General features: G+C 36.7%; 3 protein-coding genes and 1 long non-coding RNA gene across 4 annotated transcripts; 3 read left to right on the forward strand and 1 right to left on the reverse strand.

Annotated features, from left to right (window-relative positions):
• The first annotated feature begins 1,889 nt into the window (after positions 1–1,889).
• Positions 1,890–3,071, forward strand: LOC117793483 (sepiapterin reductase). Its single transcript, XM_034633805.1, has one exon. The coding sequence runs from the start codon at positions 2,028–2,030 to the stop codon at positions 2,832–2,834; it is 807 nt and encodes a 268-aa protein (XP_034489696.1). The 5' UTR covers positions 1,890–2,027; the 3' UTR covers positions 2,835–3,071.
• A 1,195-nt stretch (positions 3,072–4,266) lies between these two features.
• LOC117793452 (sepiapterin reductase) lies at positions 4,267–5,383 on the forward strand. The gene has a single exon (XM_034633765.1). It carries the CDS (start codon positions 4,360–4,362, stop codon positions 5,143–5,145), a length of 786 nt encoding a protein of 261 aa, XP_034489656.1. The 5' UTR covers positions 4,267–4,359; the 3' UTR covers positions 5,146–5,383.
• A 343-nt stretch (positions 5,384–5,726) lies between these two features.
• LOC117793451 (splicing factor ESS-2 homolog) lies at positions 5,727–7,526 on the reverse strand. Its single transcript, XM_034633764.1, has 2 exons — positions 7,091–7,526; positions 5,727–7,024 (listed from the first exon to the last, which is right to left on the reverse strand). Exons 1-2 carry the CDS (start codon positions 7,434–7,436, stop codon positions 5,889–5,891), a joined length of 1,482 nt encoding a protein of 493 aa, XP_034489655.1. The 5' UTR covers positions 7,437–7,526; the 3' UTR covers positions 5,727–5,888.
• Positions 7,527–10,278: 2,752 nt separating this feature from the next.
• LOC117793308 lies at positions 10,279–10,806 on the forward strand. The gene is made up of 2 exons (XR_004618248.1): positions 10,279–10,632; positions 10,696–10,806. It is a non-coding gene; the product is annotated as an uncharacterized LOC117793308 (long non-coding RNA).
• The last annotated feature ends 7,435 nt before the right edge of the window (positions 10,807–18,241 follow it).

Consider the following 18,241-nt stretch of genomic DNA (forward strand, 5'->3'; position numbering starts at 1 on the left):
TAATCCGAAGTCTCAAATAATTGCGTAATAAAAGAAAACCATAAAATTTATGTAATTTATATTTTTTTACGAACCGAACCTTTTATTTTAGAAAGCGGTTCGGTTTAGGTTCGGTTTCGCAAAGTAAATAATTTGAAAGGTTCGGTTCATGATCCTTGAGAACCCGAACCGAACCAGTTCTACGAGGTTCAGTTCAGACCCGGTTTGCAGCCTTGTTTTTAACATAAAAGGTTGATTTTCTAACGATCGTTTCGTGAAAAAGTTTGTACCATATACTCTTTGCAATAGTATAAAATGACGTCAATATGCGATCTTTTCAAATCAATACGTATTCTATACAAAAACGCGTAAGAAATAAATTAATCTGTATATGATGTAATTATCTGCTCTGATTAATCTTGTCAACGTACCAAGTTTTGCTGTTAGCAGCAATTTGTAAACTATATATGCCCTAGAAATCAGAGAGTACCTAGATCGGAATATATGTATGTACCTGAAGTACCTATTCTATAGTATTTGCATGCAGTTTCTTTACTCTTTTATTGGATACCACAAAAAGATAGTAATAATCTTTGGCTTTTTGGTTTCGACCCATTGTGTTTATACTCCATTATCAGCGCCACTTTGTCTAGGCCGGAACACGGCAGTCAAATCTTAATCAATAATATAGAAAGACCAAAAACAATAGGTGATGACCAAGTCAGATGATGATCACCTGCTAAGCGCGTGTCCAGCATTCGTATAATTGTGTCTCCGTTGGGTAATTACAAGTGACCACGGTCACCGTTCGCAATGGATGCGCACGGCAACATATCTGTGGAAGTTTTATTCGTCATCAGAGATTTTTTTTCTTTCAGGGGCGTAGGCAGAGGGGGTAAAGGGGGAAAACATTTCTAGGTTTCGAAAGTAGCAAAAGCAAGATTCAATGAAAGCCAACATTAGCAAACATTTCACCCTTTAAACTTAGTTTGAAAAGTATTGAATGAACTCGAATCATGGTATTTTTCATGTAAGCATGCGTCCCTGGTGAACACAAAATTTTATAAAAAAAAATTAAGCAGTCGCTAGAAGTATTACTTGGAACTTAATACTTAACTGTCACAGTGGAACGTTTTTATTAGAGCCCATTTTTTTTTATTTTTTGTTTAAGGGGTTTGATAACTATGTTATGTTTTTTTTATTTTTTTGCTTAAGGGGTTTGATAACTATGTTATATCAGAGATATTTTGACTTTAAATGCATAGAAATTAATGTAAAATTTGAAAATATCACTTTGATTAAATTTAAATTAAAAAAAAAAAATAAACAAACAAATCCATATAAAAGTAAAGACAATGCTTAGAACTTAATTACACGTAATGAAATTTCGTTTATTGATAAATAAATGCAGCCTATATTTTTATTCGGAATTAGTATGTTAATTGCACACAAAAGGCTGTCTCCGATAAAGGCTGAATCGCATAAGATCGATAAGATTTAAAAAAAAAATCGCCGAATCTAAAATGTCGTAAAGAACAGACTCAAAATATGAATAAAGTAAATACTCCTTAAAAAAACATTTATACTATAGAAATTTCTCTATTAACGAGTCTAGATTAAACAAAGGGGGCTTCGAGTAGAGCTGACTAAGCCCTTGTTGCTCGTCGCCATCCGGGAGTATGGCGTACGGCGTATGGTAAGACGAGCTCAGAGCGGGAAACACGTCAACACTCATTAGGAAACAGCAGATAGTGGTCGCCGTACGAGTACAGTCGAGTTTAAACAGAATCTGTCTGATTCTCAGTCTGAGGCAAAGTTGAAATTTCATTTTGCACTTGTATAGTATACAGCACACGCTGGAAATTGCCGGCTTATCAGTTAGAACCGAGCCGAGCTGTCAGTCTGGATCACAGTTGTGGGATTAGTACAATTGTACAGTCGGAAGTGATCGAAACATTAGCGGCAACAGCAGCGGAAGCTTTAGTCATTTTTAGGCAATTCCTTTTGATCAATAGTTGATATCCTTGATATTTAAACTACAAATTAGTATGGCAGCCAAAAGAATGGACTTAAGGGTGCGAACGTTTTTGGTGTTAAGCGGCAGCTCCAATCCGCTTGGCCAGACGCTTGCCCAGGAGCTGTGTTGCCGCTTGGCAGCTGGATCTGTGGCCCTCATACTGGACGACAAGCAAGAGAATTTGAAATTGTTGGAGCAAATGTTGAACGAACAATTGAAACCAGGTTCAGTGCAAATATTTACTGGAGTTTTGGATGAAAACCATAGCAATGGTAATCAGCTGATGGAACAGATCTTGCGTAAGAGCTCTGGTTATGGCTTCCAGCGCACCATCATCGTGCACAATGAAGGCGATGCTGCCACCCATGTTTTAATGGAGCCACAGACGGCGCAGTCCTGGACCGAGTATGTGCAGCGTCAGTTGTACGCGCCGGTGTCACTTAACCAGCTCTGGTTGAACTCCAAGGCGTTGGCTGGCGTCGAAAAGCTGGTGATCAATGTGACCTCGTCGTTGCAGGTGCGTCCACTGGTGTACAGCACATTGTTGTGCTCGTGCAAGCGAGCTCGCGACATGTACTTTCGTTCAATGGCCTCGGAGGAGAAACGCTCGGATGTTCACGTGCTCAGCTATGCGCCTGGACTTTTGAAGACGCACGAAATCCAGTGCGATGTTAACGGCAATATTGTGGATCCCGAGGAACTGATCGGATTGTCCCAAGGGCAGAAATTGCCACGCGTTCAACCGCTACAGTCAACACTTAAGTTGATCAACATTCTGGAGGAGACTTCCTTTGTGTCCGGTCACGATGTGGACTACTATGACACATTCGTCTTATGAGTAGCAACGCAGTCGTGGCTTGTGCATCCTCCACCTGGCAACTGGATGTGGATCGCACTGACACGGACTGCTGCAGACGCGTACGTCAAAATGGCTGACGATTATGACTTACATTTTAGAACTATGGAAACGGAAATGGAAATTAATAAAATTTGGCTGCTGACTCTCGTGCTCGAAACGGTACAATGCACGTGTAACGGAAACGGAACACACGAAAACGAAACACAAAAAAAAAAACAATTTCTACTATCATTTCATTTTTGTTGGTTGGGTTATACTGAGTGGACAAAGCAGCTTGGGGAATCTCTTAAATGATCTATCTGTCTTTCACTCTCTCTTTTTGTCATTCTTGATTGCTATCTCTCTCTCTCTCGTTTATGACGTTTATGTAAGCGATCGCATCTGCCAATGAACCATTCATGAAATGCTATAAATCTGTAGACAAAGCCAGCGAGATCATTGATAAGACACAATCACGATCGCTCGCACAGCAACAGAGGCACATGACCCGTGATTAAAACAAGTAAAACGCGACAATTATGTAATAGATGCCGTTGCTATTTCTAGCTCAGGAACTGTGGCTATTTACATACATATACAATTGTATATATGAATGCGTGTTGTTTTGACTGAATGATTTTGTAATCATTGATAATGCACAAGTTTATTAACCCTAATTGTTGTTAAGTAGCAAAAGAAATAATATTTTATTTTAAATTAAAATTCAAATCACAACAATCGTTAGTAGTATCGATGTATACCACAGCATCGAAAACTATCGGTATTGTCCTATCGATTGTAACATAAGGGTACTCAGTGCCAGGGAGGAAGGCTCATTTCGGTAACAATATATTTTTCATGTATAAATTTGCTACAATTGCTTACATCCATATGGATAGAGACTGGAATGTTTTGATAGCCATAAATAACTTAAAATCAAGTTAAGCAAATCTGTGGCGAGTGCTGCGAGACCTTGAGTGTTGCAAGAGCATTCCAAGCGTTGCTAGTTGATAAGCGGCATAGAGCAACAATTTAAGCGATTTGAAATGCGACAATTAATAACAATTATCATTAAAATGTGGCGATAACCTTTTTAATGTCGGTGTCAATTCAATCGATGCTTGAAGCTGCATTTAGCCATTTAGCAACAATGTATTAAGTAGCTTCACATATGTATGTACAAATGTATACATTTATAAAAGCGAGAGATCATTTTCATTTTTTCTTTTTTACGAGCAAAAATAAATTAAATGTGTAACAAGAAGGCAGTGTTTGAATTTGTGTAATGACACTTGATAGTTAACCGTAAAAATTAAACTAGCAAGTGTCATAACCCTATAAAATCATGAAAGTCTCGGATACACAAGCAAATACACATACATATGTACATACATCATACATACATAAGATTTAAAGCTTTTGCCAAAGCTGTTTGAAAGCTGACTTGAAAAGAGTCAGTCACAAATATTCAACCAACTGTTGCAGCCGTGATTAAATTTATTTCTAATATCATTTGCCTTTCGCTATGGATCTGAATCAAAGCACTTATTTACTGGTGACGGGTGCTTCTCGTGGCATTGGCCAGGAGATGGCTCACCAGCTTGCGGGCCAAGTTAAGGAGGCGGGCTCGGTGCTGGTGCTGCTGGGACGCAGTGAGCCGCAGCTGGAGCAGACCAAAGCTGTCATTTTGGCAGATCGTCCCAAGCTGACAGTGCACACATACTCACTGGAACTGGCCACATCCAAGTCCGAAGACTTTGCCCGCATTCTGGATGAAACTCTCTCCGGGATAGACAGTAATGAGTTTGAGCGGGCCATTGTTGTCCACAATGCTGGCACTTTGGGCGACACCTCCAAGCATGCCCATGAATTGGGCGATATCGAGATTCTGGAACAGTATTATCATGTTAATCTGTTCTCGGCGCTGGCACTTAATCGTGAGTTCATGCGTGTGTTTGCCAATCAGAGGAAATTGGTGGTGAATCTCAGCACATTGGCCGCTCTGGAGCCATTCTCATCGATGGCCTACTATTGCACGGTTAAGGCGGCCAGAGAGATGTACTTTCGCGTCCTGGCACTGGAGGAGTCGTCGGAGAAAACGCTTGTGATTAATTATGCACCTGGTGTCATTGACACACAGATGACGCTTCAGGTGCAGAGTGAATCCCATGATCCTGCATTGGCGGCTGCATTCCGGGAACAACGCGAATCGAAGTCTATGCTTACACCACAACAGACGGTGCTTAAGTTCATACAAGTTTTACAGGCTCAAAAATTCAATTCAGGCGATCATGTGGACTACAGAGATTAGGTTAATATGGACATTTCCACAGAAAGGTGTACAATTTTCATCCGCAAACAGTTTTAGGTTACTTACTATAATTAAACAATTAACAGATATATTGGCCAATTAGAATGAGAATATTGAATGCATATTTAAATAAATTGGGTTTTTCTATACTTTTGCCCGTTTTCTTCACAATTGACTTTCAAAATGGAGAGTATGTATTATATCCATTGTCGGACAAAATCTCTCTTCCAGTCACAAATTAATCAAAATGTATAGAAAACACTTCAATTCAGGTATACTTTTGTAATTAGTAAAAAAGTTGATTTAAATTTATGTAACGTAACGTGTCACACTAAGGCTAATTAAAATAAAATGAAAAGAGATTTTTAAATTCAAAAACCTGGAAAATGAAGGCTTGCCTATTTCGAAGTTTTCCGTTTTTCAATTCCAACTCAAAAGCAACTTACATTTTTGTAACGTCATCGCATGTTGTTGCTTATATTTTTTAATTGGAAAGGTCGATTCTTTTCGAATTTTTTTTACTAAATTTAGTCCAACTGAATTGCTACTAAGATATAAGAAATTTTTTTTAAAAAATCGACTTTTTTCATGTTTTTTGTTATATTTTTTCGTACGAATGGAAATACCCCTAAGCTTTTTTAATATGTTTACTTTAATTTATGGTATCTGGTTTTTCTACTTTTCTATTGCAAAATTCAAGTAAAATTAAATAAACAAAAATGTTAGATCTATTTTTAAACTGTTTAAAAGAAGTCTGCTGCGCTTCGTCGTTTTGTGGGAATTTTGAGGAGGTCATCAGTCAGCGTGGATCCCGTATCAATGGGCGTAGCGTTGCAGCTGGTGCTCTTGACTGGAGTCTGTTTGCCATTGATAAGAGGATTCGGGCGCACCATTTTAGGGGTGATCTTGACTTTGCCCACCGGCGAAGGCGTTAACAGTGGTGTGTGGTGACGTAAGCCCAGTTTTCCTGAGGCTAGACGGCGAGCAGCTGGTGACATGCTGGCCAACCGTTCCATATTGGAGCGCACAAAGGGTGAGCCAATGTTGCGACGTGCTGTATTGAGTGCTTGTTGTTTCTGGTTGCGCATCTTTTCGCTAACCTTTTCCGCCAGGGCAATTGCAATGTTCTCCCGGCGTGAGTTCTCATTGATGCGAAATGAGGGACCGGTTGTATTGCGCAGCGGAGTATCACCACCATCCAGGCGAAAGGGTGTACCATCAATTTCGCCCCAGGTCATTATGGGCGAGAAAGCTTCGCCCGGCCGTGGAGACGGTGATCGCAGCAGATCAAAGCCACGTATACGTGGCGTTACTGCAGTAATCTCTGCACCTTCACCCGTTGGATTGACAGCTGCTGAGTTGGCTTGACTTTCGGATTGGGGAATTGTGGACAATCTGGTGGCATTATGTTGAATGCTCTGCTTTCGTTCAGCCAGTTGAACACGTTCCTGCTCGGTCAGTTCCACACCATCTGGCACATACATAACGGAGTTCATATTGGTGTACTTCCATGTCTCAATCTTGCGCAACGGATCGGGCTCCTCAAATTGTTGCTCAATACTGGGCAGTATCAATGCCCGCTGCAGCTGTTCCGCGGACAGCTGTTCATGATTGTACAGTACGGCGTATTTCTGTCGCAGCTTCGCCTCGGCCGTCTCAATAATCTCCTGGAAACTCTGGTTGTCCTCGCTAGTGTAGTGCTGCAGAAAGGAATCCAAGGACATTTTGCGCGCAATGCCATCCTGGCAACCACCTTCAGCGACGCTGCTGCGGCTGCTGTGCTTGCTAATCCCGGAGAGCGGCGTGTCCGTGTGTATCTGTGGAGTAGCACCTGCATTTGCTGTGCTCAGTGGTGTTTCAAATGTGGCTGGTGACATGGCTAAAAAGTGCGCACACAACAACGTTAAGGAGTACCTAACTTGGGGAAGGTGGAGGAATGACTTACCATTGTTGCGTCCGTTGTTGCCATTCCTGCTCCCAGTACTGGAGTAACGCCCAAAACTATAGCGTGCACGTATCTCTGCCATTTGCAGAAAATCTCGCCGCGTCTCGGCGTCCAGGTAATCATTTTGTGCGCGGAGTCGCTCCAGATCCGGAAAGAAGTCGCGTTGTATTATTTTCGACATTTCCTCAATGTAGCGCTCTTCGGTTAGGATTTTGGGTTTCGCTTTGCGACGTTCGCTCGCGTTGGCCAGTGGACGCTTGAATTCTGCTAGCGCCGTATTTTGTGCCTTGACCATTTCGACGGCTCGGCTGCCAGGTGTGCTGGGCGTACTTGGTGTTTCAGCCATAGTACCACAGTTGTAATTAGTTAAATTTATTGTCCAATCGAACAAAACACAGCCGAAAGCACAACAAACGTTTCATGTCAGCTGTGGGGTTGCCACACTTCTGGACAACTATCGTGAAAGTTATCGCACTATCGACTGCGCAAACAGAACATGATCGGATGCGTTCAACCACTAAGCAAATAACCTATAGACACTAAGCAAATAATACGTTTTATGCTAAGGGGTTTAACAGAACACATCGATCACAGAAAATCTATGAAATTTGTGTGATTATTCAGCTGAACGGCAGTGAAGTATATACAATAAAGATTCCAACATTATGTGATTGTGAAGAATAAGTATACATAACAAAAATAGTATGCTAGCATTCTCAGATTTTTATGCTTTGATATCGATAAGACAAATCGAAAGATTTTAATATGGGTATTCCTGAAACAGATTTTAAAAATTAAAATTTTTTTTTGATAAAGATATTTTTACAGATTTTTTCTTGTCAAATGTATACAAATAAATGGGATTGGTTCGTCTCAGATGAAAAATGTTACATTTTGCTATCTTGTATTATATTATGGGTTTTTTTTTTAAACAATAATGGTGAAAGTTGACTTTAATAAAATCAATTTTAATTATTATTAACAGGGGTGCCACAGAAATCAAAACCAACCGGAAATGTCCCAAATCTCCATACATTTTTGGGAGACTTTCGGTTGGTTTTGATTTCTGTGGCACCCCTGTTAATAATAATTAAAATTGATTATATTTTTCTTCGGTCTTTTATAAAAGTTATCGAAGGCTTTCTTGCTACAAAGGCCTTAAAGACTATTTGTACAAATTCACTGTTTATTATACAGAAACAGGCATCCAAATTTAGTAGTCTCCAGCTTTAATAGTTTTTGAAGGACATACGGGCATGGCTTTGTGGACTCGAATCTTGTTCAAGAAGAGGTCTGTCACGCCTCTTTCTGCCACTCTACGCATTGCTATTTATATAGATAAAGAGTTTATACCTGTATTATAAACTAAAACAAAACAACATACATTGTACCTATCTGAGCTGCATAACGAGGTATTAATTTCATTGCTTGCTGCAATGATGAGCAACAAAATATTTAATAAGATGCAGAAGACTTAGTAAAAACTATATAAGTTTATAAATTATTATATTTAATGTTTAAACGAAAGTTGGTGGCGTTTTAAGTCGACTACCGAAAAGGAGAGCGAGAAAAAATAAAGCGGCGATTTCGTGCTGATATTATAATTGCTATTCGACAACTAACTTCATCAAATGTTCAAACGAAAGCTTTATTATGCTCTCGCTTCGCCCTAAACCTAACTAACACTAGACTTTATGTTTTTCAGTAATAACACAGCCACAAAAAAACAATTGTTGTTCTGATCTGGGGGTCTCACTATGGTTTTTTTGTCGCTGCACACTGGGGCCGCAGGCCGTAGCAAAAATCAGATCCCACCTCCGACTGCCACTATCCCACTACTACAAGACGCTTTGGTATTAAATTCTTTAACTAAATTACCCCGGTTTTGGTAAGCACCGTACAAAACCTGATGCAACCTCGCAATAAAATGGTGGAAGAAGAGGAAAAGAACAGTGCAATTGCATACGTTTTCGCTACGAGATTAAAAATTTTTTTTTTTTTTTGTTAAATTACCGCAATACAATTTTTTTAAATACTAAATAATGTGGTTTAAAATATCAAAAGAGATAAAAAATGTAAATTACTGACAAAAAAATTGATTTTTTTTTTAAATTTCACATGAAAAATATGCACAGATAATATTTTTGAGCTTTGACCGACAAGCCTAAGTCCCCCAGTGGGCCAATCACCCTGTGTAAACTGTCATTTTAAAGTTTTGAAATCATCCTGATTGGTTAAAAAGATATTCATTTTGCAAAGCAAAATGAGAAAGGCCCCAGCACGCTGAATCCGAAGTCCATTTTACCCCTAGCACGTCAGGGTTTTGAATTAAAAAACAGTATGGCTGACACTTTTTTGAAAAATTCATTTGAAACTCGTTACTCGGGGGTTTTTGGGGTTGCTGATTACGAATTTAAAGTCAATTTTTTAAAATTCAAAATGAAAAATGTTCTTTTGAAATATTCGGCATATTGGATCCAATTTCAATTTTTAAAGATTGACTTTAAATGGACTTCGGATTAAGCTACCCAAAAATCATATAGTAAGCATACTGACACCCCCAGATCAGAACAACAATTTTTTTTTGTGTGGCTGTGTAATTATGCAATGCTAAAATATTTCAAAAATAATAAAAATTGAAAGCGCTGACGTGCGCCAACACTTAGATTATGTTTTAAGTGACCTCAACTACACATGGAATTAAAGATATAAAATGATAATCGTTGGGTTTTTATTATAATCAAGTATCTAGTAATCTAGAGGCAGCAGTGTATTTTTTTCTTAAAAAGTTACTTGCTATATGTCAGTAGATTTTAGACCTGACTACGGGGCACGTTAAAATCGATCTTATCTGGATAGAGTTTTCTATTTTGGTTTTAATTTTATCAGCTTATGTGTGAACTTATCATTGTTACAATATGATAATTGTTAAAAAGAAATTTAAATACTAAGATTTGAACTTTCACAATTTATTCACATAGTGATACCACGCATTCTCCATGATTTTATCAAGAAATTTAACTGATTTAACTTTTACAATTCATATAATCATAGCAACCAGGTTCAAATTGGGTTTAGCAAGCATAAAATAAGTTGCTTCATTATAAATTTGTTTCGTAACTAGAAACAACTTAGATTTAAAAAAAATGAGATAAAAAGTAAAAGTAGGAAAAAAGAAAACACAGCAAACAAAAAGGATATAAAAAAGGAGTGTCAGTACTTTACCAATCAATATAAAAATAATGGATACATTGCAAAGTTTTGGAATTTCTTGCTTGATGACTATCGTTATAATCCCAGGAATGCTTATCGCCTTTTTGTACGGACTTCGAATAAGGAGATCACTGGGCAACTTTATTTTAGTAATGGCTTATGACCGAATGGAACCGGGATACTTATGTTCAATTTGTTTAGAATGCGTCAACGAAGGTTGCTGTGATCTGTTTATCGTGCATCGTTTAGCTTGCGGGCATTGGTTCCATAAGAAATGCATATATGTCTGGCTAATGAAAAATACCAACTGCCCGAATTGCCGTCGACAGGTAAATTTACCTCATAGATCATATTCATTACCACCAAGCCTAGTTAATGGAGCACAACACCAGCAATACAGCCTCAACTTGTACCTAAACTACATGTTTGAGCCCTATAACCGCTACCGCTGAAGACGTACTTATACTTGCAGTTTTTGTAAGAGCAGTTGTGAAGAATTGCGAAAAAAGGAATTGTTGAAATTATCCACATATTTACCATCTAATCTTATAATTATAAGAAGTGCCTTGCTAGTCTTAATATCTTATAATAAATAGGATAATTTTAATTAAAAACTGCAGCTCTCTCTCGTTTTATTTTTCTGTGTTTTTTTTTATTCTATATTGATTTCTTAAGTAATCAGTGATAATATGATAATTATATCAAGGTCAGTTACATCGCTTAATAGAGACAAAGGTGTGCCCGCGACAATTACTATTTTATATTTATTACTTTTTATTTTTCTTATCCTATTTTATTTTTTATCCAGTTACTGTATTATAACCTGTGCGGGTATATTAAGTTTGTGCACTGTATGTAACAGGCAGAAGGAGGTGTGGCAGACTCTAGCCGAGTAGATATACTCATCGAAAAGTTCTCAGTGATGGTAAGAACTAGGCGCACCAAATTTGGAATATAAACTCCCTATAATTTCAGGCCGATCAAGTTTATTTTAAAATTTTGCAACAATAACTGTGGGGGGCGTAATTCGCAAAAAACCGAAAGTGTATGTCTTATACATCCTGTCCAAATGTAATTCAAATCGGTCAAGTATATTATAGAGCTGCCATAGGAACCCTCGGTCGAAAATTAAGTATTAGGATTAGCAACTTCTTTGTTTCTTGAGATATGAAAAAACATGCAATCAAGTGGGCTGTTACATCTTGACCAAATTTAGTTCAAATCGGTGCACTGTATCATATAGTTTCAATAGAAAGGATTAGTCGATAGTTATCGATTAATTATATTTAAGGATTGGTAAGAAAATTGTTGTTGTTCCTGTTGATAACTTAATCAAACTTGCAGATTATGAATTTGTTCTTCTATGTCCTGAGCGAATTTGGTTCCAATCTTTTCACTAAATCATAAAGCTGTCATTGGATCAATCCGTTTTAAATTTAATACAGCGTTTTGCAAGGGCATCAAATCTTCGGCGACCCGAAAGCCATTTAAAAGCCTAGGCACGGGTATCCTACTGTCGAGTGCGCTCAACTGATCCGCTCGAATTTTAAAAAAGTTCATTTTCTGCTATAATAATACGACTTTCTATCCATTCCATCTGTCATCAGTATCTGTGAAATTGCATAACTCCTGTAATGATTCACTTCTGTTATCCATTTTCAATGCATTGAGCTTTTCTACGGTGCAAATGACAATAATTCCAATGAAAATGACTCAATTTCAGTGGGAACGCCATCGACATCGACATCGACATCAACATGCCATTATCATTATCATACAAATGTTGCCTGGCTGCTGATGTTGCTGTTGCTGTTGGTGTTGCTGCTGATGCTATACTGCCAACAAATCTGTTAACAGTTGGCAATAATTGTGCTGCAGCAGAAACATCGTCATAATTTCAGTGTCTGCTTTGTCCCTTTTCGGTTGCTTTGGTTGCAGGCAACAGCATAATGTTATTTTCCGGCTATTTTGGGATGGGCCTTTTATTGTTGCAGGCAGTGTTGTCATCGATGGCATTAATTTTGGTAAGTGCGGAGCATTGGGCACAAGGGGAAATCCTAAGATGTTGAAGATATGCTTTTCAACACACAGTGGCAAACGATTTTTATGGCACGACATTTCCGAGCAACATTTTCTTGAATTACTCGCTCAATTTCCGTTGAATCAACAAGAGACCGACTCCAACAGCCAACGGTCGATTGTCGACTCCTGATTCTCGATTCTCGATTCCCGGCTACCGACAGCCGACAACCGACGACCGACAACCGACTCCCAACTCTCGTCCGTCCTCTTCGGGAACTTCAAGTATAATTGCGAACGTTAATTGATGGCCTGTTGCAATATTGTGTAATATTAATTAGCCCGTCGCGACAACCATCAAAATATAATTTGTAAATGTGTATGTACACATTTGCACCCTGCTTCTTCTATATTGGCTTCATGATTTTGTCAACTTTTTATTTCATAATTTTCACGGCTCATAAACGCAACTACTTTGTTGTCTGTCAGCTTTGTTCTTTATTCCTTTCTCTATCTCTCTCTATCTTTCTCAGACTTTTTTTTACAGCCGATCGTCGCCAGTTGGAGGCACGTGCGTCTGTCATATATGTGTGTGTATATATGTGTGTGTATGCGCATTAAAAATAACGGGGATAAGGGCAAAGTATCCTCGTCTTGGGCATGCAGCACAGATTTGTTTGTGGGCGTGTCAGCAATATGTCAATATCCACTCGAGAGTCGCGCATGCGTTCTCCCCAAATGCCCGGAAAAGGTCGTTTCGGAGTCGAAGGCATAACCACAAAGGGTTGCACCACTTCAGTGCAGTCCTCATCTCTGAATGTGGCAAGCCACCTCAAAATGTAAACGTTCGACTAAGACATACCGCTCATTATTTTCAATTTTATGCAAATCTTTTTCGAATCTATTTATTAATATCGTTAACGACACTTAATACAATTGTGTAATTCTAGAGAAGATTTAAAAGATACACAATTTTTTGTAATTTCAGAGAATTTAAAAAGTACAGCACAAACAGATAATTTTTCTTAGTTCAAAAGCATATATCTATAAAACTTTGTATACCGCTTGCGACATTCTCGAGCAATGAAGTTATAAATGCAAGCTCACCTCTAAAAGCACAAAGAAATCCAGATTTAAAAAATTAAAAAAAAAATCGTAACTAAGTAAATCGTACATAAAAATCAATAATATTTATTCAAATTTTTTCGGTTCAAGGGTTTCTGAACAGGACCGCGAACCGATATATGAGCAATTCCACAGAAATATCAACTGCAGCAAAAAACTTAAAAATGATCACATCTTGTGAATTTTTCTTCCAGAAACATTTTTAAGTTACTTGCTTAAACATTTCACACATGAATTAGTTCATGAATAAGCTAAGTTTTTCTATATATTTGCCTTTTTTGCCAAAAGCTGACTTTCAAAATTAAGTATTTGTATTATTATGATTTTTAGAACAAACCTTTTTTCAAAAATCAAAAAGTTAATAAAAATGAAAAGAAAAACTTCAATTCTAATAATAAAGTTTCTTATTGACTAAAAAAGTTAAAATAAACAAAAAATATAAAAAATACATGATGGAAAAAAATGTCGCGTGCAAAAGTAATTAAAGTTAATTAAAAAATAAACTGCTTGATATTTTTGAATAAAACAAAAGACAATTTTAAGATGCATCAATTCATAACATTTATAAATTAATCGCATAAAAATATTCCCTCAGGTTTCGCTGTAATAAGTGTTTGAACTGAAAGCCGCGATAACGACTTCTGTTTTGAGTCACATGCGAATGCCTTGGTTTTTTTGTAATTTTTTTTTTTTAAACGAGTCATTGTCTGAAATTAACATTAACAGCAATTATATTTCCAATCAATAGCTATCAGTTTCTCGCTTTGTCAAAATTCAAAAATTATGTTTAAACTAAAAAATGAAGTAAGGTAACCTACAAGATATTAATTTTTTTCTTGGATAATTAATTAAATATAAAACAACAGAAAAAAGTACAAAAAAAAAATATTTTGTTGTATTAAAATGTACAAAATTTGAACCAAAACCTTGAGTTCAAGGGGTAAATAAACCGGTATGCGAACCGAACCTAACACTTTTTCTATGGTTCGAGCCACTGAACCTTTCCCAAAATTTTGGTGGTTTGCAGCCTTGGTATGAATGCATTTATTGTAAAATATGAAATAATAGTTGTCATTTAAAATAATTCCTTGAAATACATACTTGATTAACATGGTAACAAATGTTTACAAAGCCGCAAAGGCAAATTAACTGCTACATGTGTTATATATGTTACAGGGTATTCAAAAAAATAAAACGGAAAAGTTAAAATACCAAACACACGACGCTCAAGTAAACAAAGGTTCAAGTGTCAATGAAAAGCGGAAAAAATAAGTCAAAATATAAACACGGTTTCACTTTCAAAGCGATTAGCTATGGACGCGCCTTGAACTTGTGCGGAAAATGCAGGCAACAATAAAAACAACAATGGCACAACACAGTACTGTGCAAGTTGATAAGAATAACAGTCGCAGTCGTCGTTGGTGCCACTTGAAAACCTTCCAGCCATTTGACACCATTAGGCAAGGCAAGGAGACCAAACGACCGAGCGACCGATGGATCGACCGATCGTACAGGCGACACACCGCACACCTACAACAGTGACATACAAACACACTCACGCACACACACACACACACACACATACCCATATTAATATGAATACGACATTGACATGGACCTACCGCAGTGATGCCTGGCAATAAGTATTTAAATTTTCAATGCTGATATTCATTTTACAGTGGCATCCAGAAATCATTTTTCAAAGGGTCTTAGGTCACGCTTTGGCCTTTTGAAGTGTCTGGCGTCTGTCCAGCCTATAATCATCGTTATTCTCGTATCGACTGGCGCGACTAAGCACAATTGTAATCCAAGCCCAATATTTTCATGGTGCTGTATATAGCTTGGACTATGTTGGGTTTGGCATAATAGAAATATGGCACCGACTACGTCATTTAACGATAAGTCTTATCACCAACAATGATAAAAACATTGAGTCTGATTACCAAATGCCAAATACAAGCTTATGAACTTGAATGATTCGAGTGTTATTTATACTTATATACATACATACTAATGTACATATATAGAGGCCTTAGGTTCGACAGCTAATAAGTAGGTGATACATAAGCTACAGTCATATAAAGTGATATTCAAAGCAGGTACTCAAACCGTAAACGTTTAGTAATTGATTTATATATTACGATTTATTTCAATTCAAACTATTAAAGTAATTAAAAATAAATACGAATTACATGAATTTAGACAATTGAAACATATTTTAAAAACCAAAGCAACTAAAATTTAATTTTAAAAATTTGACTTGTCAAAAGAGTCACTTGACTAACTGTTTCTGTAATCAGTGTGAACTGCAACTTCCGGTTACGTTTCATTTTGTTTAAGTGAATCACAGTTTTTACACTTGCATAATTACTCATCATGTTTAAAGTTTGTTTCAAAAATACATAGTATCAGGTGCCTATAATATAATTCTTTTAATGCCAAATTCTACTATTTCGATTCCAAATAATACATATGTTTGAATTGGATAACGTGTAAATCTAACTAAAAAAAAACTCTTAAATTTTTTTTAAAATTTTCAACAATTAAAAAATTCGTCTTTGAACAAACTGAAATAGTTAAAAATATTAAAAATCTCCTATTTCAATTATTTAGAATATAATTTATTAACAATTACTATATAAAAATATTTTATTTTATCACTTTATTTATATGAAAGTATTTTGGTCCTTCCAGAATTATTTTTAATGAAGTCGTTCTTTATGACGTAGCTATATTGAACTTCGATAACTCTGTTCTTAATACTCTTCCAGGTATTGAGTTAGATTTCATTGAAATTTCTGTCCTAGAAAAGCGCTTATAAATTTTTATAATAATGTTATGATTGCTCGTATTTATGGGTACATTTATTTTAAATCTCTCGAATATGTGTGTAAGTATGTAACACTCCCGAGTCTCATCCATCTGGCCCATTCAACACTTTTGGGATGCCTGTGGCCCTCCATACCGTCGATCGACGACACATCTGTTGTTCAGTCTTTTTGTGTTATTGTTTTTATGAATTTTATGCAAGTGTTGAGAAATTTATGTGCTCCCTGGCCGCGTCTCAACTGGAAGCCAGAATGCATGCCAATTTGCTGTTATTTATGGAACTAAAGCAACAACAACAACGGTTACACCAACAATACTATTAATACTAACAACAACAGCAACTGTAAATGGCGTTATTAAATTTTAGACGCTGCGAAAAACTTGGATAAACGGTGCCCTGTAATACACATACTACTATGACGTATGTGATTGTGCTGTGTGACAGCTCTTAGATAGTCGGATATTTGGAATTGCTCCGGATTCCGGAACATTTATAATGTGACACGGGCAAAGTTCAATAGCGAAATAATCAATCTCCTATCTCAGGTTCGCGTCACCTTTTTCTTTTTGTTCTTTTAGCTATTTTTGATCTTGTTTTATTTTATTCCCATGTTTTTAGATTTCTATGCTTATTGTGACTAATGAATGTCGCGTTTTGACGGCTTGTCAGTTGTTTATTTTTTTTTCCTAGACGCAGTCATGACAATGTGTGAAATCGCATAGTACCCAAAGTACTCCCATACTCTGGGGTACTCACACAGCCAAATGTACATAGAACTCGTACATACAAATATACCTTTGCATATATTTACTACACGTCATAAACGTGCCGTTACTAATGATAAAGGCACCATATGTCACACGCTTCAATGCTCAGGTCTCTGTCCTCTAAAAGTATATAGGAGTATTTGTAGTACACTCATGGGTATTATGTACAAACATAATCGAGTATATAGAATATTGAACCTAATGCATTACGCTTCGGACTTGGACCCGGGAAAACTTGTAAGAGATTGCACCTATTTTTGATAAGGAAGAACTCTCCATAACTGGAATGCCCGATTTCCACATGATACTTTAGAATGTGAGGAACAAGTTATGATCATATTAATCAGAGGTTTCATAAGAAACTTGTTGTTAATTTGGTCATATTTATTGATTAGATTAGCTATAGCTAGTATCAGTATGTCTAGATACGGGCTCACAAAGGTGTGGTCAGCATTGTGATTCATTTAATGATTTGTCAGCTTCTGAAATGAACTATACAATATGAATGAACTAACAAAACACTGTTCCTCAGATTTAATTTAAAAGGAGAAATAGATAATAAAGAAAACAACAGCATTCAAGCTAAAAACGATCTGATGAGTTTTGAATTTTGTTTTTGTTTTGTTTTTTTTTTTTTAACAAATTTTTAAAAAATCAACCAAGCTGTCTTTTAATTTAATTTATTTGCCAATTTTACGATTAATTGCATGAACATTACCAAGTGTAGCCAACAGACCTTGAGATATAATTTAGAAAAGTCTTAAGGAGCTTAAAAATATCAAAATCAATTTGCATTCATATATTTATACCCACTCAAGATCAGTTCAAGTGATATCACTATATAGCCTAGGGGATGTTGGGATGGCTGTTTTTTCTTCATATATAAATTAGTTCGAAAGGAAAAATTAAGCATTTTCCTCATACTTGCAACTTTACTTCCAAAAAGATATGGATGCCACCCAAGTTCTTAAAAAAGTATTTGAAGTATACGGAAACGATGCTGTAAGTAAACGAGAGGGCCAGCTAAATTCCGTTTCAAAAATTTTGATGTTTGGTCGATAACGAAATATACAGCTTCAAAATAAAAAAAATGGGAAAAAATTGTCAAACAATACGGTCTGTACTTACTATGAAAAAAAAAGTTGTTCATACTAAGACTTGGATTTCGCCTGATCGGTCGAATGACAGCTATATGAT

Source organism: Drosophila innubila, chromosome X (assembly GCF_004354385.1).
Source record: "Drosophila innubila isolate TH190305 chromosome X, UK_Dinn_1.0, whole genome shotgun sequence".
Classification (NCBI taxonomy): domain Eukaryota; kingdom Metazoa; phylum Arthropoda; class Insecta; order Diptera; family Drosophilidae; genus Drosophila; species Drosophila innubila.

Excerpts from the sequence above, each read along its gene's own strand:
- LOC117793483 (XM_034633805.1), top strand. The coding sequence starts at position 2,028 with ATGGCAGCCAAAAGAATGGACTTAAGGGTGCGAACGTTTTTGGTGTTA.
- LOC117793452 (XM_034633765.1), top strand. The coding sequence starts at position 4,360 with ATGGATCTGAATCAAAGCACTTATTTACTGGTGACGGGTGCTTCTCGT.
- LOC117793451 (XM_034633764.1), bottom strand. The coding sequence starts at position 7,436 with ATGGCTGAAACACCAAGTACGCCCAGCACACCTGGCAGCCGAGCCGTC. Across the intron at positions 7,025-7,090 it reads CAACAACGGACGCAACAATG|CCATGTCACCAGCCACATTT; the intron begins GTAAGTCATTCC and ends CGCACTTTTTAG.